This window comes from Sapajus apella, unplaced genomic scaffold, assembly GCF_009761245.1.
Source record: "Sapajus apella isolate SASKATOON/1434 unplaced genomic scaffold, GSC_monkey_1.0 scaffold80, whole genome shotgun sequence".
Classification (NCBI taxonomy): domain Eukaryota; kingdom Metazoa; phylum Chordata; class Mammalia; order Primates; family Cebidae; genus Sapajus; species Sapajus apella.
The window spans coordinates 2,077,862-2,101,457 of NW_022437020.1; the positions used below are offsets into that span (position 1 = coordinate 2,077,862).

The 23,596-nt window shown below is 48.5% G+C and overlaps 1 protein-coding gene across 9 annotated transcripts in view; it reads left to right on the forward strand.

Annotated features, from left to right (window-relative positions):
* CHD2 (chromodomain helicase DNA binding protein 2) overlaps positions 1-7,358 on the forward strand; it is a 160,279-nt gene extending 152,921 nt beyond the window's left edge. For 4 of the 9 annotated variants that reach the window (XM_032252783.1, XM_032252784.1, XM_032252782.1 and 1 more), the window contains one exon: positions 3,739-7,347. In XM_032252783.1, the coding sequence (XP_032108674.1) occupies positions 3,739-4,072 (334 nt within the window). In that variant the 3' untranslated portion in view covers positions 4,073-7,347. Of the gene's footprint in view, positions 1-3,738 lie in introns of all 9 variants that reach the window. The other 5 variants (XM_032252785.1, XM_032252780.1, XM_032252786.1 and 2 more) reach the window with 2 other exon arrangements.
* Positions 7,359-23,596: the final 16,238 nt, after the last annotated feature.

Genomic DNA, 23,596 nt, shown 5'->3' on the forward strand with positions numbered 1-23,596 from the left:
TCCTTACCTGCCAGGAGCCCACAGTTGAAGAGTCAAAGCCTTTCGAAACTGCACCCTCTTTACACGTGTACAGTGCCGCCAGTAATATGATGAGCCAAAGCTTTACGTTGTGAGAGTAGCAAGTCCAGGAAGGGCTAAAGACATTGTATCTGTATTTCCTAATTTCAAATCTTGGATGTATTTTAGCTTCAGAGCAACTTTCGTTTTTCCTGTGCTGATGGTGTGCTTCATTTGCACTGTACCTTGAATTTAAAGTGGAAAAGTTTCATATCTATGTCTCCAAGTCCTGCATTGCTTTTGGAAGACCTGGTAACAGCAGGCCGAATTAGCAGAGCAGCTGTAGCTGGGTAGCTGCCACCTCTTCAGGAGTCTGCCCCTCACTCCTGCCTTCTCTGTTGTCTGGAGCCAGTGGGTACTTGCCCTGCATTCCTCTAGTACGTCTTTATTTCTTTTTGGTGTCACTTTTCTTTTGCCTGAAGGACTTTTGTTTTTGTGTGGGTCCTGAAAAAGTATTTTGCCTTCATTTTCGAAAGCAGTTTTTGCTGAGTATACATTTTTAGCTTGATAGTTTCTTTCAGTACTTTAAAGATGTACTCTGCTATGTGCTTGCATAGTTTCATGGTGAAAAATCTGTCATCTTTACACAATGTCCCTTTAAAAAAAAGTCACGGATTATGATGTGCCTTGGTGTATTTTTCCTTGGTTTCTTGTGCTTGGAAATTTTTGAATTTCTTGGATCTGTGGGTTTATTGTTTCCATAAAATTTGGAAAATTTTACGGTATTCTTCAGATATTTTTTCTGACCCCCGCACTCTCTTCTCCTGGGAGATTCCCATTATTCCTGTATTAGGTTTGCTTGAAGTTGTCTCATAGCTCACTTGTATTCCGTTGACTTTTTAAAAATTATGCTTTCTCTCTGTTGCGTTGTGGGTAGTTTCTATTGCTGCCCCTTCAAGTTCACTAATATTTTCCTTTTCGATGTCAAAACTGCTGTGAGGCGCATCCAGTGTACTTTGAATTTTATACGTTGTAGGTCTGTCTCTAAAAGTTCTGAAAGTTTTATATATATATATATATATTTTTTAATGTTCTGTCTTTAATCTTTTAAAACCTGGAACACAGTTATAAAAATGGTTTTGATGTCCGTGTCTGCGGATCCTATCACTTGGATCAGTTTCAGTCGATTACCTCCTTACTGTGGGTCCTACCCTCCTGGTGCTTTCTGTGCCTAGTAATTTTTGATCAGATGCCAGAGGTAACATTTACCTTGTTCGGTGCTGTATATTTTTGTATTCCTATAAGTATTCTGGAGCTTTGTTATGAGTTGCAGATTTTTTGGAAGCAGTTTGCTTCTTTCAGATCTTGCTGTTAACATCCGTTAGGCAGAACCAGAGCAGTGCTCAGTCAAGGGCTAATGAGCACCCACCTCCACGGTAAGAAGCCTCATTACACTCTACCCAACTGCATTCGTCTGTTTTGCATTGCTGTAAAGGAATACCTGAGGCTGGGTGATTTATAAAGAAAGAGCTTTATTTGGCTCACAGTTCTGCAGGCTGTATAAGCATGGCACCAGCATCTGCTGGCTTCTGGGAGGCCTCAGGGAGCTTTTACTCATGGTGGAAGGCGAAGGCAAGGTGTCCCATGGCAAGAAAGAGAGCAAGAGAGAGAGAAGGAGGTGCCAGGCTCTTTCAAACCACCAGCTCCCACATGAAGTCAGAGAACTCGCTCATCATCCTCACAAGGACAGCACCAAGCCATTTATGAGGGATCTGCCCAAACACCCCCCACTACAACATCGGAGGTCACATTTCCACTTGAGATTTGGAGGGACACACCAAACCATACCCCCAGGGCCTTTTTAACCTGGAGGCCTTTGGTGTGGCTGCTGAGAGCAGGCACTATGCCAGTTCTTCGTGAGCACAGGGCACTGTTACCTTCAGTCTTTTTGGTGGTTCTTTCCCTGGCCTTGGGTCGTCTCCCCACATGCACACCCTAAGCGGTGTTCAGCTGTATACCTGGGAACCCTCTGCAGATCTTCAAACTTCTTTCTCTGCAGATTCTCAAACCGTGTCCTATGAGCTCTAGCCACCTTGGTTCCCCATTCCCTCACCTTGGGAGGCCACCTGGTCTCTTTTTGCGTTTCTTTCTTCCTGTGTCACAGCCTGAGGACTATCTCATGAGAGTGAGCAGGGGCAGTTAAAAGGCTCATTTCATTAGTATCCATCCTCAGGGATTACTGTTCTTCATTGCCTGACATCTGGTGTCTTGAAAACCACTGTTCTATACATTTTGTCCCTTTTGGCTATTTTGGGTGGGAGGGTCAATCTCATCCCTGTTACTCCATTTTGACTGAAACTTGAAGTTGCCCAGTTCTTCCTCCCTGTCTATTGAGGTGAAATTCAGATCACATAAAGGAACTCTTTAAAGTGAACAATTGAATGACCTTAGTGCATTTACAGTGTTGGGCAGCCACCACCACTTCTGTCTGGTTCCAAAACGCTTCATCACTCGAAGAAAACCCTCTAACCATTAAATAAGCTTTCCCCATGATTCCCTCTCCCTGGTGTCTGGCAACCCTGAGTCTGCCTTCTGTCTGTCTGGATTTGCGTATTCTGGACATTTCATATAGAAAGAGTCATATAATATGTGACCTTTTGTGTCTGGCGTCTTTCACTTAGCATAATGTTTTCAGGGTTTGTTCATTCATCAGTACTCGTTCTGTTTTATGGCTGAAGAATATTTCATTATACCACATTTTGTTTATCCATTCATTTGTTGACGGCCGTTTGAGTCGTTTCCATTGTTGGGCCATTGTGAGCAATGCCACAGGGAAGCCTGGTGTGTAAGTCCTTGACCACCTGTTTTCAGTTTTGGATACGTACCCAGGAGTGGAATTGTTAGTCACACTCTTTACGGCTGAACCATTTTACATTCCTACCAGCAATGTGTGAGAGTTACAGGTTTTCCTTATCTTGGCAACACTTATTTCCTGTTTTTATTTATTTATTTATTTTAAATAAATAGAGCCATTTTGGTGGGTGTGAAGTAGAGTCATTGTGGGCTTGGTTTGCATTTCCCTGATGATTAATGATACTATCTTTTCATTTTTTTTTGGCCATTTGTGTATCTTCTTTGGAGAAATGTCTGTTCAAATCCTTTGCCTGTTTTTGAGTTGGCTTGTCTTTGTTGTGGAGTTTTACTAATTCTTTTTTTCATGGTATCATGAGCAGTTTACCATGGTACAAGCCAAAAATTTGAGCGCTCTTCAAATTGAGTTAATTTTTAAGAGAATTTTACTAACTGTTCACTTACTCATTGCATATTTAGGTTGATGGTGACTTTTGCTCTTATTAATAACTTACGAAATAATTTCTGTGGCACTTTTTCTCATGGGCTGGGTCCAGAAATATGAAGATGTTTATGGGTCTTAATCAGATTTTTCCTAAAGGAAGTGAGTTTATAAAGCCATCAGTGATTGTTTCAAGTGTATACTTGTGTCACTGCACACTTGATGAGGCTTGTGTCATTTCATAGGATGTGTTTTGCTAATAAGTGTAAAATGACTCTCTGTTATTACTTTAGTTTTTTTGACTCCTAATAATGTGAGCATCTGTCTTTGAGCCTGTTTGTAAGTGTCCTTGAATATGAGCGTATGAGGAAGAGCTGAGTGGGTGGTGAAGAGAAGTGGATGGGAGCCTGACTTCAGCCTTTCAGCTAATCCTTGCATCTCTATTTCAGGCACCATCATGACTCCAAGCGGAGGAGATCTGATGAATTTAGGCCTCAAAATTACCACCAGCAGGATTTCCGCCGAATGTCTGATCACCGCCCCCCTATGGGCTACCATGGCCAGGGACCCTCAGACCATTACCGCTCTTTCCACACAGACAAACTGGGGGAGTATAAACAGCCCCTACCCCCATTGCACCCCGCAGTCTCAGATCCTCGATCACCCCCTTCTCAGAAATCTCCTCACGACTCCAAGTCACCCCTGGATCATAGGTCTCCTTTGGAGAGATCACTAGAACAGAAAAACAACCCAGATTATAATTGGAATGTTCGAAAAACATAAAGGACAGCTCGCAAAGGAGAGAGCAAGAGTCATCATGATACACATGGATATTTTTGGTCTGATCCAACAGTAGCCAGTTATCTAGACCAGTAAGTGGAGTTTCGGACATGCTGCTGCTGTCAACTCACTGGCTGAAGGAGCACTTCACGGAATGGGAGGCCTTTCACTGGGTCCAGCTCTGATTCAGGTCACCACTCCTGCACTTTGGCACCCCGTCCCATTCCAGCCTAGTTCTGGCCTCCCACTTTGATGGGCACTTGGAGGAAGAGCTGACTTTGTGTATACCAGCTTCACTGGGATGTGTTTCCCCAGTCAAGGAATAGGGGATCTTCAGAGTCATGAATGTTTTCTCGCCAGGGTCAGTGTTCCCAGGACCTTAGTGCGTGGGTGGGCAGGAGCTGGTGCATGGAGGCAGCTGGGGCCTGATGGGACAGTGTGTGATTTGCCTGATTTGGTTCACCCTGACATGATGGATGCTGCTGACGGGGAGTGGGGAGCGGGGGCAGGTGGGTGGGGACAAGCATAGGACTTGAAGGGGAGCAGGTATACCCCTCAAATGCGTTTTTGGGAGAAATGAGACACTCAGCCTCATTATGTGAAACCTGTGGGCGGGGTTGGGGTGGGGAGGTGCGAGAGGGCAGCGGCTTCCACAGCGGCTTCGTCTCTGCCAACACTAATTTTCCCACACTGTCTTTCAGAGGTTTGGTCTTCTGAGTAGGCCTCCTTTCCCCGCCATGCCAGGGAAAGTAGGTTGCTCTGGCTGCCTTTTGAGCACTGTGAGTTCGGCAGTGTTGACGCCAGCGTGGGTCTTACTTGACTGGGGAGTAGGCTGGGTGAGGGGCAGGGTGGGCTAGGGTGGGGGGTAGTGTGGCCAGGGAACTGGAATCCCTGGAGGATTTCTGATTCCTGTGGTGAGAAGGAAAACTACAGGACCTGGAGAGGTGAACACAGAGGCAGGCCTGCTGACCACTTGCTGCTGGCAATCACAAAGCTGGGGGTCCTGGCGCAGGCAGCAAACAGGCTTCTAATGTGAGGTTCAGTAGTGCCAGCAAAGTGGGGGAAACTTTCAGTATTGGGCTAGGTCAACACTTCGGCTGCATTTCCGTTCCCTTCGCACAGCTTGAGGAAATCGATTGGACAGAATCACACATCATGTAGTGGGCAGATGGAAATAAGTACCCGTGGTGAATAAGCTTCTCCTGCTAGTTGGAGATCATTAGAATTGAATTCAGTTTCCCTTAGAATATGATCAGGTATAAACCTCAGTTAAACTTTTTCTGAAACAGGGAACATCCAAAGACAATGACTGAGCTATAGATAGTAAGAATCATACTAGAGTTGAATTGAGTCAGGTTTAGGAAGCAAGTTGATTGCATCAATTAAGCAGGCTCTTTTCAATTTACTGACACTGAGACCTTCAGTTTTATTCTCAGTATAGCTTGCCAGTATTGGAGCATCCAAAGGCCTTTCTAGATGGAGACAGAATAACTGACTTGAACATCCAGTGTGCCTGTAAATTTCCAGGCTCAGAGCTGTGAAAACCCTTCTGCTGGGCATGTGCAGGGTTAAACCCCTTGAAGTCTCTTGTGAGGACTTCAGTGCATGCTGGGCTCCTGGGCAGCACCATGAATGCCTTTACCAAGACATGCCGACTTGTATCCCCGAATGAAGCAGATGTGGCTGTGACGTGGCCCTTGCTCCCTACCATATAGAGCATCACAGGGCTGGCCCGTGCTGTTTCCAGAGGAGGGTCTAGGTCTTGGACACTTGTGTTGAGAGCTCAGTTGACCCACCCCCTTATTGAACTCCTCACAGTTCTTGGGGTTGCTCAGCCTAGACTTGTACCACACGTGCCCTGAAGCAAAGCGCCGGCGACTGCATGAGCCACCCGGCCACAGTCCTCCCATTGGAGGCCTCTGTGACTGCTCAGTGGAGAGGGCAGGGCATGTGTCCCCACTGAGGCCACACAGTGAGAAGGAAACCACAGATGGAGCCTCTTGCTGATAATACTGACTCTGGCCCGTGTTTGCCTTGCCCAAGCCAAAGAGGAAGGTGAGGTTGGCTTGCCAAGCCCTTGAGCGATAGGAGCGGGGGAGGGAAGAAGATGAGCCCCTGCAGAGAGTTGGGTCGTGTCCTCCGGGATCCAAAGGAGGGGTGAAGGTGTCACCAGAGGCCCTGCGTTTCCATCAGGTTCCCACGCTTGTCAGGGCTTCTCCGGAGTCGCTGATAGGAGATGTGAGTGATGCCCAGAGATGTCTCATCCTGAGGAAGGAAGACCTTCCTTTCATTCACTTTCAGGACTCTTAGTGCCATATGAAGTAGCAAAAGGCAGTATCGGCCAGATCAGTGTTACGTTGATTCTAAAATTACAGTGTCCCCATTAGACACCTATTTTAGGTGCTGAAGTGTGTTTGAAGAGTGCATTGGGAAAAAGGAAGCATTTCTTCATTGATTTAAATCAGTATGAATAGTATATGCTTAAATAAAAAATTTTTTTGCACAGGTAAATTCTCTCACTTGTGAATGGGAGAAGCTGCCCCAGGAGTCTGTGAGTGAGGATGGTGTTCCCTGGAACCTGGCTCTGAAAGATTTCGTTGTTGGTAGAAATACCAAGGGGTTGAGGAAGAAGGGAGCTAGCATCCCGTAAAACCTGCACATGAACGAGGGTTGACGTGGTACACTATCGCCGAGACAAGGCCCAGGTGAAAATCGCTGGGGTATTTCAGAGCCGGGCAGACAGGTGCCCAGCAGAGCCCGGGGCTCGCTCCCCTTTCAGTCATTCCTTAGCCCTTCGAAGGGAGACCCAGACACTTTACACGCTGTGCTGTGGACACTCTGGCCTGGTGTGTCTGAAGGTTGCATCAGTCCTCATGGTGCAAACACGGTTTATCTAGGAAGTCACACAATGACACTGAAATCCTACAGACCAAAATCCACTTGTCAGCAGGAGCAGCAGCCCAGCACCAGCGTCTTCCGGCTCCTCTGAGGGCTGCCGCGTTGGGGGGGGGGGGGAGGGGGGAGCCATGCCAAGGGTCCAGGCTGCTTTAGGCCATCTGGGCCCCACTCGTCAGGGGACAGGTGGTTTTTCTTTATTGTAAAATTGTGGACTTTTAAAACCTGTTGACTAAACAGTAATTAATTTATATTTGTGAAAAATGCCACTGTCCTAGTGATTTCTGATGTAAATAATGTTGTTTATATAGTATGTATTAAATTTTCCTACATTGTAAAACTGCTGTACTTTTGATTCTTGTATATTAAAAAGTGTTACTGAGGATTTTTAGAATTGGGCTAACACATTGCGTTGCAGTGCGTTGTGGTGTGAGCTGTGTGCCTGGGGGTACCGCCTCGTCTCCCTTCCTCCGTTGCTGGGCCACATCTAGATTTCCTGACAGCTGGTGAAGAAAGCTGCATTTCCCTCTACACCCATTAGAGTGGCATTGTTGCATTCAGGCCTTAACACCACAGGTTTTCAAAGCTACTCCTGAGCACGCAACAGTTCCTTGGATGAGCAACTCCAGGCCGTGGCCCGCAGCTCCGAACTCGAGGGAGGACTGGAATTGCTCAAACCCATAGTTAATTCCCCTGGGTTAGTCCTGCCTGGGAGGATCCTGGGAGACCTGGGGTGGGGGGGCACCCCCTCTGTCCTGAGGAAATAAAAACACCGTGTCTGCCAGCCTGTAGCTTTGAGGGTAATTTAACAGATGGGTTATGGGGGGGGTGGCATTTTATAATGGAAACACTGACACAGACGTTAGCTCTAGCGTTCTGGTACAGGGCAGGCCCAGCTCTGGCGCAACCCAGACAGAGGAAGGGTGGCATAGCCTTCGGGTGGAGATCTCTGTCTGAATTGGGCTTGAGGTTTCCCAGATCTCACTCATGTTTTGGTGACTCTCAGACCAAACTAAATCCCTGTGAAGCTCTTAAGTCTTGATACGAAATAAGCCCATGTGTCTGCACAGAGCTGAGGGTCAACTCCTGTGACTCTGCTGTCAGCCCAGGGGACTTGGATGCGGCGGTCTGCGGCGGTCCTTGCCAGTCCTGGCCTGCGCTGGAGCGGGAGGCTGGGGTTTCTAGTTCACGTAGCTCTTGAGAAAGATGAAGAAAAGCTGAGGGCTCTTCGTGCCCATAAAGAAACAACTCACAATCATGTTGTAACTCATGACTCAGCTGGAACAATTGGGGGAAACTTTAAGAACAAGTACTGCAATAATCAGCTTATTATGATTTACAATAGCAACAAGCCTTCGAAACTGCCAGCTGCCAAAACGCCTGCCTTTTACTGGAAGCGGCCGCCCAGATCCTCCCTCCCCCCTCCTCCTTGGTGGGACCTCGCAGGCCTGACATCACGGCAAGCCCTCCTCAACTAGTGCCAACAGAAAGGTCACTTGCTGAAACCCAAGTCCCTGCAGTTTGCCAGACCAGAGTCAGCTCCAGATTCCAACCTGTGGCTTTTAAAGGAGCAGGATGTGCTCTGACATAAGGCTTCGTCTTAACTCAAGCCCCCTGCACAGGTCCTGTCCGTCATCTCTTACGGGACCCATTTGGTCTCCCAGCCTACCTCGACTTTGCTCTGATCAGTGAGGGGGTAATGGGGAGGAGGAGGTGCAGCTGGACTGAATGAAAGCTCCATCCTGCAGAAACCTGGGCACTAATTGAGGAGCTCCCCTGCTGCTGATAGGACCCTCCCCCAGGCTCACCTTCTTGGGAATGTCCTGGTCAGTTCTGCGGCCGTATGATGTGGTGGATGACAATGTGGTAAGACCCCCTGGTTTTGCCCTGAGCCTCCTGGTCTCTGGCTTTGTGTGGGAACATGGGCAAGTCCGTGGCCTAAAGTCTTCTTACCTTGAAGATGGGCAGAAGAATATCCACTTACAGAGCATCACATGTGACCTCTTAATTTCCTTAATGACCTAAGAAGGAATTGTTGCTAAAACCCAGCGGCTGTTAACCACAGGTACCGTGGTGGCCTCAGGGCCTAGGGGGCTGTAAAGGGGCCTCCGGAGTCAGCGCACTGCCCCCACGTGGTCCCTGATACAGCTCCTCACCAGGCTGGGTGGGGACACGTGAAGTCCCCAAGATGCATGCTGGGTGGGCTGGGCAGCTGTCATGATGTGAGGGTGGCACTGGGACCCACACTGTGTTTTGGGATCAACTCCCACTCCCTGAAGCCGAGACGGAGGGCCCCTGAGCAGATGTGGTACTAGAATTGTCCTGCAGAGGGCAGCAAGTTTCCATAAAAATCAGCCAGCCCGGCACCCAATACCTAAACTCAACCCAGGGACTGTTCCGGGCCACTCCCCTTGGAGCCCACGACAGAGCCCTCCACACCCCAGGAGATGTGAAGTCACACATGATCTTTGCAGGAAGAGGGGCGGGGAGGAGAGAGGCAGAGGCTGCAGGGAGAGGCAGCTCCACCACCCTCCCTGAGCGGGGGACAGGAGGAGATGGTGCTGCGGGCTCTGGCCCAGCCTCCTCCATCCGTGCCTCCAGCTTTTGTGCAGGGACGCACAGGGTTCTGTTCCTCAGTGCAGCCTCTCCTCCCTCCCACCTGCGAGGGGACCTATGTAGGCCCCCATCATCACCCGGCTGCTCTCGGTGACCTTCACCTTAATGTCCCAGCGCCCCGGTTTGGGTCTGGTCCCTCTGTGACCTGCCCCTGCAGGCCACTCCAACCTTCTTCAGTCCCCTGACTGCAGCCAGCCCCAGCTGCGCTCTCGGCGTCAGGTGGAGGAGGTCAGCTCTGCCTCCCAGCTGCGGCCCCTTTCTCCCTCCTCCATCACTTCCACCTTCCTGCAGAACACCTGGTCGTCTTAAAGGATCCATTCCGGCCATCTCTGGCTCTGCCGCTCTGCCTCCATTTCTGCTGGAGTCTTCCCTGTGCCCACAGACAGCGTCAGAGCTCCTGGCGCACTCTGGGGGCCCCACCTGACCGAGACTCCCTTGGGAGGACCGGATCCTGCTCCTCTCTAGCTTGGCCTCCTGCCTCCACAGGTACAGGGCCTGGGAATGTGTTTTAGGGTGAAGGCAGTACCGGGTCCTCTAGGCTCATCCCTTGTTGTCCCTGGGTGCCCTGGTCCCTGGCTGAACAGTGGCCTGGAGGCAGCTGCTGCGCTTGGTGCCCTCTCTTTCGGGGTCCAAAGGGGGTGCCACCTTCCCTGGGGGATGAGCAGGCTGGGAGTTCAGCCAGACTTCAGGTCCCTGCTCCCCAGGCCTCCTAGACCAGGGGGGATATTGAAAGAGACAGGAGCCAGGCCCCAGGTTAGAGCGGCTTCCTAAGACTCCCTGCTGGGCCTAACATGAACCCTTTATTGGCTGGACTGTGGGAAGAGCCGGAGGACCTTCAGGGAGCTGAGCTGGAGCGGTGAAGGGGCTTCAGGGCATTTGTTACCATCCTGATGTTATTTCAGTGTTTGAACATCTAGATGACTCAGGGGTCATGGCCCCAGCTGCCTCGGATCAGGCCCAGGCTCTCCGTACTGGGGAGAAGGGAGGAGCTGGGAAGGTCTAGGAGGCAGCAGCAGAGTCGGGAGCCGAGCAGCTCGTGCAGGAGGGACTCGAGGCCCAGCGTGGAGACCCAGGGCCCTCTCTGCAGACAGGCTGAGCATGGGCTCTAGAGGTAGCTCACCTTCAAATCAGGTAGCGTCCCTGGCTGCCGTGACCCAGCCCAGGTGGTTAACATTATAGGCCCTCAGCGTCTGCACTTGAAACCCCGGGGAACAGCGTCAATTTCCTGATGAGAGAGCGTGGCGCACGCTAGCACCGTGTAGGGTACACCCTCATTCCTGTGGCCCTCAAGGCTATCTGTGTCCTTAGCGCGGGCCCGCTAATGCCTGGTGCTCTGGCCTTCCCCGGACCAGGAAAGGCTGGCAGTGACGCCTCTGTGGTCCCCTGGCTTCATCTGTGGCCACCTCTTACCACAGTGTGCTAGGCTCCTGCCGCCTCACACCACAGGGCCTCCTCACCTCCTCCTCTGGAACCCATCCCCTGTCGCTCTGCCCCCAGTCCTGGAGTGCTTGTCCCCTCCTTCGCCTTCTCTCTGAGCCCTGCTCTGACGGTGGATGCAAATACTAATCAGGTAAAAGAATCTGCACCTAACTGTACTGGTTTAGTGCTTCCCAAATGTAGAACCACAGATACATGGTGGGGAGGAGAGTTCTTAGCAGTCTCTGGAAGGATTTAAAAAATTTTATGTTTTCATTTTATTTACGTGTTACTATTTTTTGGGACGTTTTACTCCTGTCTCCCAGGCTGGAGTGCAGTGGTGCGATCTTGACTCGTTACAACCTCGGCCTCGCAGGTTCAAGTGATTCTCCTGCCTCAGGCTCCCGAGCAGCTGGGATTACAGGTGCGTGCCACCATGCCCAGCTATTTTTTTCTTTTTGTGTTTTGTTTTGTTTTTTTTTGAGATGGAGTCTCGCACTGTTGTCTGGGCTGGAGTGCAGTGGTGCCATCGGCTCACTGCAAACTTCCCCTTCTGGGTTCAACTGATTCCCCTGCCTCAGCCTCCCAAGTGGCTGGTATTATAGGTGCTCGCCACCACACCTGGTTAATTTTTTACATATATATATATATGTGTGTGTGTGTGTGTGTGTGTTTTTCGTTGTTTGAGAGAGAGGCTCACTCTGTCGCCCAGGCTGGAGTACAGTGGCACACGGTCCTGGCTCACTGTAACCTCTGTCTGCCGTGGTTGAAGCGATTCTCCTCTCTCAGCCTCCTGAGTAGCTGGGATTACAGACACTTGCCACCATGCCCGGCTAATTTTTGTATTTTTAGTAGAAACAGAGTTTCGCTGTCTTGGCCAGGCTGGTCTTGAATTCCTGACCTTGTGATCCACCCACCTTGGCCTCCCTAAGTGCTGGAATTACAGGTGTGAGCCACCGTGCCCGGCCACATTTTTGTATTTTTAGTAGAGACGGGTTTCACTATGTTGGCCAGGCTGGTCTCGAACTCCTGACCTGGTGATCCGCCCACCTCAGCCTCCCAAAGTGCTGGGATTACAGGCATGGGCCATTGCAACCAGCCTAATTTTTGTATTCTTAGCAGAGATGAGGTTTCACCATGTTGGCCAGGCTGGTCTCCAACTCCTGACCTCAAGTGATGATCTGCCCACCTTGGCCTCCAAAAGTGCTGAGATTAAAAGCATGAGCCACCGCACCCGGCCTGTTTTCATTTTAATGAACATAGTTTAAAATCAAGGTAAGCAAATCCTGGAGCATTTGGAGGAGACGGAGGGAAAAGGGCCTGAGGACTGGATTGTATCAGTGCCCAGGGGTCAGTGCTGCTTTACTCCAGGCAGATGGGGAAATGTGCTGATGGGCGTTGCAGGGCCTGGATGGTAAGCAAAGGGGAGCCGAGTCACTGCTTGGCACCCAGGACAGGCGCTGAGCTCCAGAGAACCTGGGCCCTGGTGGCTGCTCCTTCCTCACCTTAGACGCCCATTTGATGTCTGCAAAACATCATCTTCTGCTTTAAATTAATGCTGTTCGTTGGAGTTTTATTGGTTTTGTAGTTTTGTTTAGCCATAATTAGTAAATGGGTCTTGATTTTATAATTGAAAGGAGCAATAATTACAAAGAGTTTATACGTAGCCTGATGAATAATAAAATGAACTCGAATCAGCCCTGGAAGCTCTGGAGGAATACGGGCCCATGGGCGGTCTGTACATTCTAGATGTTTGGGAATCCAGCTGTTGATGACTGAAACCTGTGAGGCCAGGAGGCAGCCTATGAGATGGCCTGAGAAAGGAGCCACCATCTATCAAGGCTGTGTGGGCGCCAGGCTCTGGGCCTGATGATTTGTTGAAGTTCTTTCATTGAGTCTCCCGGTAATCCAATGGAGTGGAATTCATCTCATTTTTCAGATGAGGATCTTGAGGCCCAGACATGTCAGATAACTTGCCTAAGGTCACACAGCTAGGAGGTGGTGGATCTGCTAAAACTGCATTGACGGCATGTGAAAGACAGTAAGACTTTATTTAGGGTGGGTCGCAGCGTCTGACCGTGGCCACAGTAGCTGGGGAGAGAGATTGGTCTCACTCTGAATTCAGCATGGGCAAGTGGGAATTGATGGCCAGAGAGCAGGGTGGGCTCAGTGGAAGGAAAACCTCTTTAGAGGAAACATGTGGGGGAATTCTGGCTAAATGGACCTGATGGGATTCTTTTTTTCCCTGTTATTATACTTTAAGTTCTGGGGCACATGTGCAGAACACGCAGGTTTGTGACATAGGTGTACACAAGATGGTGATTGGCTGCACCCATCACCCCATCATCTGCATTAGGTGTTTCTCCTAATACTATCCCTCCCCTAATCCCTCACCCCCTGCTATTCCTCCCCAGCTCTCCCCACAGACCCTGGTATCTGATGTTCCCCTCCCTGTGTCCATGCCTTTTCATTGTTCACTGATGAGTGAGAACATGCGGTGTTTGATTTTCTGTTCTTGTGTCAGTTTGCCGAGAATGATGGTTTTCAGCTTCAGGCATGTCCCTGCAAATGACATGAACTCATTCTTTTTTATGGCTGCATAGTATTCCATGGTGTATATGTGCATTTTCTTATCCAGGTTTTCTTTATCCAGTCTATCATTGATGGGCATTTGAGTTGGTTCCAAGTCTTTGCTTCTGTGAACAGTGCCACAATAAACATATGTGTGCATATGTCTTTATAACAGAATTATTTATAATCTTTTGGGTATATACCCAGTAATGGGATTGCTGGGTCAAATGGAATTTCTAATTCTAGATCCTTGAGGAATAGCCACACTGTCTTCCACAATGGTTGAACTAATTTACACTCCCACCAATAGTGTAAAACCATTCCTATTTCTCCACATCCTCTTCAGCATCTGTTGTCTCCAGATTTTTTAAAGATCACCATTCTGACTGGTATGAGATGGTATCTCAGTGTGGTTTTGATTTGCATTTCTCTAATGACCAGTGATGATGAGCTTTTTTTCATATGCTTGTTGGCTGCATAAATGTCTTCTTTTGAGAAGCGTCTGTTCATAACCTTTGCCCACTTTTTCATGGAATTGTTTTTTGTCTTGTAAACTTGTTCTTTGTAGATTCTGGATAATAGCCCTTTGTCAGATGGGTAGATTGCAAAAAATTTTTTTCTCATTCTGTTGGTTGCTGGTTCACTCTAATGATAGTTTCTTTTGCTGTACAGAACCTCTTAAGTTGAATTAGATTCCATTTGTCTATTTTGGCTTTTGTTGCCATTGCTTTTGGTATTTTAGTCATGAAGTCCTTGCCTATGCTTGTGTCCTGAATGGTATTGCCTAGGGTTTCTTCTAGGGTTTTTATGGTGTTAGGGCTTATGTTTAAATCTTTAATCCATCTGGAGTTAATTCTTGTATAAGATGTAGGGAAGGGATCCAGTTTCAGCTTTGTGCATATGGCTAGCCAGTTTTCCCAACACCATTTATTAAACAGGGAATCCTTTCTCCATTGCTTGTTTTTGTCAGGTTTGTCAAAGATCAGATGGTTGTAGATGTGTGGCACTTCTTCTGAGGCCTCTGTTCTGTTCCATTGAGCCATATCTCTGTTTTGATACCAGTACCGTGCTGTTTTGATTACTGTAGACTGGTAGTATAGTTTGAAGTCAGGTAGCATGATGCCTCCAGTTTTTTTTTTTTTTTCTTAGGATTGTGTTGGCTATGCGGGCTCTTTTTTGGTCACATATGAAATTTAAGGTGGTTTTTAAAAATTCTGTGAAGAAAGTCACTGGTAGATTGATGGGGATAGCATTGAATTTATAAATTACTTTGGGCAGTATGGCCATTTCCATGATATTGCTTCTTCCTAAACATAAGCATGGAATGTTTTTACATCTGTTTGTGTCACCTGTTATTTCCTCGAGCAGTGGTTTATAGTTCTGCTTGAAGATGCCCCTCACATCCCTTATTAGTTGTATTCCTAGGTATTTTATTCTCTTTGTAAAAATTGTGAATGGGAGTTTGCTCATGATTTGGCTCTCTTTTGTACCTTATTGGTGTATAGGAATGCTTGTGATTTTTGCACATTGATTTTGTATCCTGAGACTTTGCTGAAGTTGCTTATCAGCTTAAGGAGATTTGGGGCTGAGACAATGGGGTCTTCTAAATATGCAATCATGTTGTCTGCAAAGAGAGACAATTTGACTTCCTCTTTTCCTAACTGAATACCATTTATTTCTTTTTCTTGCCTGATTGCCCTGGCCAGAACTTAATAATACTATGTTGAATAAAAGTGGTGAGAGAGGCATCCTTGTCTTGTGCTGGTTTTCAAAGGGAATGCTTCCAGTTTTTGCCTGTTCAGTATGATATTGACTGTGGGTTTGTCATAAATAGCTCTTATTATTTTGATACATGTTCCTTTGATACCTTGTTTATTGAGGGTTTGTAACATAAAGGACTGTTGAATTTTGTCAGAGGCCTTCTCTGCATCTATTGAGATAATCAAGTGGTTTCTGTCTTTGGTTCTGGTTATGTGATGGATTACATTTACTGATTTGCATGTGTTGAACAGCCTTGCATCCCAGGGATGAGGCTGACTTGATTGTGATGCATAAGCTTTTTGATGTGGTGTTGGATTCAGTTTGCCAGTATTTTATTGAAGATTTTTACATTGGTGTTCATCATGGACATCAGCCTGAAATTTTCTTTTTTAGTTGTGTCTCTGCCAGGTTTTGGTATCAGGATGATGTTGGTCTCATAAAACTAGTTAGGGAGGATTCCCTCTTTTTCTGTTGTTTGGAATAGTTTCAGAAGGAACGGTACCAGCTCCTCTTTGTATCTCTGGTACAATTCGGCTGTGAACCTGTCTGGTCGTGGCCTTTTTTTGGTTGGTAGACTATTAATTGCTGCCTCCATTTCAGACCTTGTTATTGGTCTATTCAGGTATTCGACTTCTTCCTGGTTTAGTCTTAGGAGGGTGTGAGTGTCCAGGAATCTATCAATTTCTTCTAGATTTTCTGGTCTATTTGCATAGAGTTGTTTGTAGTAATCTCTGATAGTGGTTTGTATTTCTGTGGAATCAGTGGTTATGTCCCCTTTATCGCTTTTTATTGCATCTATTTGATTCTTCTCTCTTTTCTTCTTTATTAGTCTGGCTAGCAGTCTATCTATTTTGTTGATCTTTTAAAAAAAAAAACCAGCTCCTGGATTCATTGATTTTTTTTTTTTTGGAAGGTTTTTTTTGTGTGTCTATCTTCTTCAGTTCTCCTCTGATCTTAGTTATTTGCTGTCTTTTGCTAGCTTTTGAATTTGTTTGATCTTGCTCCTCTAGTTCTTTTCATTGTGATGTTAGGTTGTTAGTTTTAGATCTTTCCTCTTTTCTCTTGTGGGCATTTAGTGCTATAAATTTCCCTCTACACACTGCTTTAAATGTGTCCCAGAGATTCTAGTACATTGTATCTTCATTCTCATTGGTTTCAAAGAACATCTTTATTTCTGCCTTCATTTTGTTATTTATCCAGTAGTCTTTCAGGAGTAGGTTGTTCAGTTTCCATGTAGTTGTGTGGTTTTCAGTGAGTTTCTTAATCCTGAGTTCTAATTTGATTGCCCTGTGGTCTGAGAGACTTTGTTATGATTTCCTTTCTTTTGCATTTGCTGAGGAGTGTTTTACTTCCAATTTTGTGGTCAATTTTAGAATAAGTGTGATGTGGTGCTGAGAAGAATGTATATTCTGTGGATTTTGGGTGGAGAGTTCTGTAAATGTCTGTTAGGTCCACTTGTTCCAGATCTGAGTTCAAGTCCTGGATACCTTGGTTAATTTTCTGTCTGCTTGATCTGTCTAATATTGGCAATGGAGTGTTAAGTCTCCCACTATTATTGTGTGGGAGTCTAAGTCTCTTTGTAGGTCATTAAGAACTTGCTTTATGTATCTGAGTGCTCCCGTATTGGGTGTGTATATATTTAGGATAGTTAGCTCTTCTTGTTGTATTGATTCCTTTACCATTGTGTAATGCCCTTCTATGTCTCTTTCGATCTTTGTTGGTTTAAAGTCTGTTTTATTAGCTGGATACCAACCCCTGCTTTTTTTTTTTTTGCTTTCCATTTGCTTGGTAAATCTTCCTCCATCCCTTTATTTTGAGCCTATGTGTGTCTTTGCACATGAGATGAGTCTCCTGAATACAGCACACCAATGGGTCTTGACTCTTTATCCAATTTGCCAGTTTGTGTCTTTTAATTGGGGCATTTAGCCCATTAACATTTATAGTTAATATTGTTATGTGTGAATTTGATCCTGCCATTGTGATGCTAGCTGGTTGTTTTGCCCACTAGTTGATGCAGTTTCTTCATTGTGTCAATCGTCTTTACCATTTGGAATGTGTTTGCCGTGGCTGGTACTGGTTGTTTCTTTCCATGTTTAGTGTGAATTCGATCCTGAGCATCCCTCAGGAGCTCTTGTAAGGCAGGCCTGGTGGTGACAAAAGCTCTCAGCAGTTGCTTGTCCATAAAGAATTTTATTTCTCCTTCACTTATGCAGCTTAGTTTGGCTGGATATGAAATTCTGGGTTGAAAATTCTTTTCTTTAAGGATCTTGAATATTGGTCCCCACTCTCTTCCGTCTTGTAGGGTTTCTGCTGAGAGATCCGCTGTGAGTCTGATGGGCTTCCCTTTGTGGGTAACCTGACCTTTCTCTCTGGCTGCCCTTAGCATTTTTTTCTTATCGTCCAGGTTGGAGTGCAGTGGCATGACCTCAGCTCACCGCAACCTCCACCTCCCAAGTCCAAGCGATTCTCCTGCCTCAGCCTCCCAAGCAGCTGGGATTACAGGCATTTCCTTCATTTCAACCCTGGTGAATGTGACAATTACGTGTCTTGGGGGTTCCTCTTCTTGTGGAGTATCATCATGGTGTTCTCTGTATTTCCTGAATTGGAATGTTGGCCTGCCTTGCTCGGTTGGGGAAGTTCTCTGGGTAATAGCCTGAAGAGTGTTTTCCAAGTTGGCTTCATTTTCCCATCACTTTCAGGTACATCGATAAGATGTAGATTTAGTCTTTTCACATAATCCCCTATTTCTTGGAGGCTTTGTTTATTTCTTTTTTCCTGATCTTGTCTTGTCGCTTTATTTCACTTGAGTTCATCTTCAGTCTCTAATATCCTGTCTTCTGCTTTATCAATTTGGCTGTTGAAACTTGTGTATGTTTCAGGAAGTTCTTGTGCTGTGTTTTTCAGCTCCATCAGGTCGTTTATGTTCTTGTCTACACTGGTAATTCTAGTTAGATTTCATCTAACCTTTTTTCGAGGTTCTTAGCTTCCTTGCATTGGGTTACAGCATGTTCCTTTAGCCTGGAGAAGTTTGTTATTGCCCACCTTCTGAGGTCTACTTCTGTCAGTTTGTCAAACTCATTCTCCATCCCGTTTTGTTCCCTTGCTGGGAAGGAGTCGTGATCCTTGGAGGAGAAGAGGTGTTCTGGTTTTTAGAATTTTCAGCCATTTTGCACTGGTTTCTTCCCATCTTCATGGATTTATCTACCTTTGGTCTTTGAAGTTGATGACCTTTGGATGGGATCTCTGAGTGGACGTCCTTTGTATTGATTTCTTTCTGTTTGTTAGTTTTCCTTCTAACAGTCAGGCCCTTCTGCTGCAGGTCTGTTGGAGTTTGCTGGAGGTCGGCTCCTACAAACTCCTGCTTGCCTGGGAATCACCAGCAGAGCAGCAAAGATTGCTGCCTGTTCCTTCCTCTGGTAGCTTCTGGTGGCTAGCTCAGTGTCTTCCCAAAAGGCTGCCCAGTTTTTTGCTGGAAACCCAGGGCCCTGGTGTAGTAGGCAATGGTGGGAATCTCCTGGTCTGTGGGTTGTGAAGAGACTGTGGGAAAAGCACAGTATCTGGGTCAGAGTGCTGGGAACAGTCCCTAATGGTTTCCCTTGGCTAGGAGAGGGAGTTCCTGGCCCCTTGTGCTTTCCTGGGTGAGGCAACACCCAACCCTGTTACAGCTCGCCCACCTTGGGCTGTACCCACTGTCTAACCAGTCTCAATGAGATGAACCAGGTACCTCAGTTGGAAATGCAGAGAGCACCCGCCTTCTGCGTCGCTCTTCTTGGGAGCTGCGCACCAGAGCTGTTCCTATTTGGCCATCTCGCCAGCAATCCCTGATGGGATTCTTGCTGAAGGCAGGCCAGGTGATCAGATGTACCCTGGAGCTGGTGGGGTATGAAGGCCATGATCAGACAGGGAGGGCGATCAGATGTGGTTGCTGGGGGATTCCAGCAAGACCAATTTAGCAGGACTCTCGCTGAAATGGAACAATGCTGAGACAAACACAGAAGGCCCAGGCCTGTCTGGGAGGCTCAGGGGAGCTTGAGGAAAGATGGGTCAAGGCGGGATGTTTGTGAGGACTCAGATTCTAGCCCTGCTCTGAAGGCTGAGCCTGTCCCTGCCGCATGAGGTGGCTTTCCCTGCAGTCTCCCAAAAGCACCAGTACGAGCATGTGTAGTTCTTCCCACTGCTGAGGCATGAAGTCCTATTCCTGCATCCAGTTTCTAGCTGAGAGCAGTGAGGCTCAGACCAGCCTGTGACGCAAGGTGAGGGTCAGAGAAGCTGCTGTGAGCTCTGTGAGGACCAGGGCATGCCGCTTCCTTCTGCTACCCAGATGCCTTCCTTGCTCGGCTGGTCACTGCAAAGGTCCCCTCCCCTCACCGCTCCTTGGCCATCAATTTCCACTTGCCTTAAGGGATGAATCTGAGATCATCAGCAAAGAAAGGGAAGGTCAAGTCCATTCTTGCTGGAGTTCTGCTCTATCCTGGGGAGGGAGCCGCGGCCCTGCAGATGTGGTCCCTGGTGGCCAAGGCTTCAGCCTTGACCTGACATGAAACCCCTCTGATGGAGCCTGCCTGTACTTTGAGCCCCTCCTCAGTCAGCCTCCCAGTGGGGGCCTGGCCCCACCCTCGGCTCACCCCAGAACCAGAGCCCGGGATTGATTCTGCCCCTGCTGTGGGGCTCTAGAGCCCCCAGAGCACCCCGCCCCAGCTTGTTCTCTGCCCTCAGGCGAGGACTTGATGGGTGCCGTGAAGTGGGTGGTGGGCATGTGCTCTCCTACCAGGTCCTGGTTGTAACCCAGAGTAGGTGGGTTGGCTTTTCTTGGCCTCGTTCATCTAGAAATGAGGGCAGATCTGCTTTCTAGGGTTTTTGTGAAATTTGTCAAAGCAATACCGGCCCTAGGGGCAGGTGCAAATGCAGGGGCTCGTCTCTATTTCCCAAGGCGTAGACGTGGTGCCCAGAGGATGACAAAGGTGGCAGCTCACTCCCACTAGCTCCAGGGGACATCTGATCACCTGGCCTGCCTTCAGCAAGAATTCCATCAGATCACTCCGTGGCAGGGGTGAGCAGGGCAGTGGGTGACTGGCAGGAAACGGTCAGCTTGGAGGAACAGTGCCCTGGAGGTGGCCAGGAACAGGAGGGCTGCAGAGAACAGTGACCAGTTACTAAAGCACCCAGTGGACCGGCCACCACGCTGCACACATCACATTTCATCTTCAGGACCACCACGCAGGGGAGGTAGTGTCACTGATCCCTCACAGCTAAGACGGCTGAAGCTGCAAAACAGGGACAACCCACCCTTGTCACGTAGCCAGTAGGTGACATCTCGGAGCTTGGACCAGGTCTGGTCCTGGAGCCTGGGCTCTTCCTCTGGCCAGGTGCCTCTGTGCTCACGCCACTGTCTGTCCTGGCCATCCAGGCCCGTGAAACACAAGGTCCCTCCCCCAGACCACGGAGTGGTAGGGTAGGGTGGGGCCAGTTCTGTGGACGGAACTCTTGTCTTGTTTCCTTGAGGGGTTGCTTTGGGGACTGCTGATTCCCGCATTGCCAACCCTTTATGTCCTTTAGAGTCCTGTGGTCAGCATGCCCCCCTTGCCCTGAGCCAGCCCACCAGGTTGATCAACTGCCACAAGCCCCTTCTCTGTAGCAGTTGATGCTGGCCTTACTGCACAAATGGAGCTCAGAGTGAGCTCAAAACCAGTTCCCCAGACAGTGTCTGAACTCATCTTCGTTCTTCCCTGGGCAGATCTCCTTGGTCAGACTCACTCTGCTTGGGCTAAATGGCCCGGAGAGGGCTCTGGTTCCTGCTGGGGACAGCTAAGGGAGCAGGTTTGCATTCAAATGTGGAAGAATCCAAGTGCCGTCTCAGGGTTACCCCGGGCGAGGACAGGGTGATGCTGGGCAACAGGCGTGTTTTGGCCTTGGGATCTGGGCTGCCTGGGATCACACCCCTCATTCCAGGAACCCTGCTACCACCACAAGCATGCCTCGCACACAGGTTGCCTGGTGCACTCTCCATTCAGACCATCCTGCTAGGACTTTCTGAGAGTGTTCGTTTTTGTTCCTTTGCCCTCGGGGTTCTTTAACACCACGTGTATATCTTAGGCAGGGAAGGATTAAAAGGTCAAAATGTTGAAAAGCTCTGCAGTGTGGGGAGGTGGTGAAGGAAAGGCATTGGAGGTCTTGGCTCTTCTGATTCAGAAGGTAGTGGTTTCCCAGGGACAACGGGAACTTCCATGGAATGAGGACTGTAGACTCCTGATTAGACGGTTTTGGGGGGTGGGCGTCTTCACATTGGCTTTCACTGGAACACCAAGCTTCTTTCCATTGTTTGAAGGTTTTGGCAAGCAAGGCCCATCAGACCAAAGAGATGTGATTTTTGGACCATACCTGAGATTTGCCCGGAGAAGTGCCTCCCTGACTTTGCACGTCCTGTCTGCTGGGAGACACAGGTACACGAGGGCAGAGCGGGGACTTTCTTCACGACGTCCTCTCCCCAGTTCTTGTTGGTCAGCCCGGGAGCATGTCAGGGGCAGGGGTGGCCTGGTGTGCAGGGGCTGCCCCATGGACATTGCCTCAATGAATGAAGCTGTGATGGTTAATATCAAGTGGCAACTTGATTGGATTGAAGGATGCAAAGTATAGATCCTGGGTGTGTCTGAGAGGGTGTCACCGAAGGAGATTAACATTTGAGTCAGTGAAATGGGAGACACAGATCCAAGCTCAACCTGGGTGGGTATAATCTCATCAGCTGCCGGCGAGGCTCGGAGAAAAGCCGGCAGAGGAGTGTGGAAGGGCTAGGCTGGCTGACTTTCCTGGCCTGTCTTTCTCTCATGCTGGCTGCTTTCTGCCTTCGAACTTTGGACTCCGAGTTCTTCAGCTTTTGGACTCTCGGACCTACACTGGTGGTTTGCCGGGCGCTCTCAGGCCTTTAGTCCCAAACCTGCTCTTCCCATGATCATTCCAGTCATGGTGAGTGGCACCACCACTTCCCTGGGTGCCAAGACCCCCACACCTGGAGATGACACCGTGGTCTCCTGTGAAGCTTGCTCTCTCTTTCCCCAAGCCCTATCAGCTCCACCTTCCTATTAGACCCCAAAGTCCTTCATTTCTTATCATCTCTGCAGTGTCACTGCCTCAGACTGGCCCCTGACTTCCTCTGTGTCCCCCGAAGGCCCCAAGTCTGCTCCATATAGTAACTGGAACGATTCCTTTAAGACCCGAGCCAGGGTGGGCACAGTGGCTCACACTTGTTCTCCCAGCACTTTGGGGGGCTGAAGCAGGCATCTTACTTGAGCCCAGGAGTTCCTAAAATATCTCAAAGTTCTCAAAACTTGAGACCAAGCTGTTTCTGGGAATCTTTTAGGAGTTCAAGATCAGCCTGGGCAAAATAGCAAGACCCCATTCCTTCAAAAAATTTAAAAAATCACCTGGGCGTGATGGCAGCCACCTGTAGTCCCAGCTGCTCCAGCGGCTGAAGTGAGAGGACCACTTGAGCCCAGGAAGTGGAGGCTGCAGTAAGTGTGATTGTGCCACTGCTCTCCAGCCTGGGTGATAGAGTGAGGCCCTGTTTCTAAAAAATAAAAACAAAAAGACTCAAGTCAAACACATTATTCCTACACCCAAAGCCCGTGAATGGCTTCCTCTCTGGCAACTGGAATTTAATGCCAAGCCTTCCTGGAGCTGGAACGGCCTGCCTTGCCCCAACTAGCTGTTCTGTGGCCTCACCAGGGACCCAGATCTGTCCACTCGCTACTGTCCAGTGACAGTGGCTTCCCACCATCCCTTAAACTCCCCCTTCGTAGGCCGGGCACGGTGGCTTATGCCTGGGAGGCCACGCGAGTAGATCACACAGGTCAGAAGTTCAAGTCCAGCCTGGCCAAGATGGTGAAACCCTGTCTCTACTAAAAATGCAAAAATTAGCCGGGTGTGGTGGTGCATGCCTGTAATCCCAGCTACTTGGGAGGCTGAGGCAGAGAATTGCTTTAACCCAGGAGGCGGAGGTTGCAGTGAGCCGAGATTGTGCCACTGCACTCCAGCCTGGCGACAGAGCAATACTCCATCTCAAAACAAAAACAACAAACCTCCCCGTTTGCTACGGCTGCTGTAGGCCGTTGCACTGTTTTCTCTGCACAGAATGCTCTCCCCATCCTTGTGGCTTGCTCCTGAAATTCATGCCGGTGAGGTAGTCAGAGGCCCCCTTAGCCCCACCAAAGAGCCCAGGAGTTCAAGGTCAGCCTGGACAAAATAGCAAGATCTGGTCTCTTCTGGCTGGTGCTA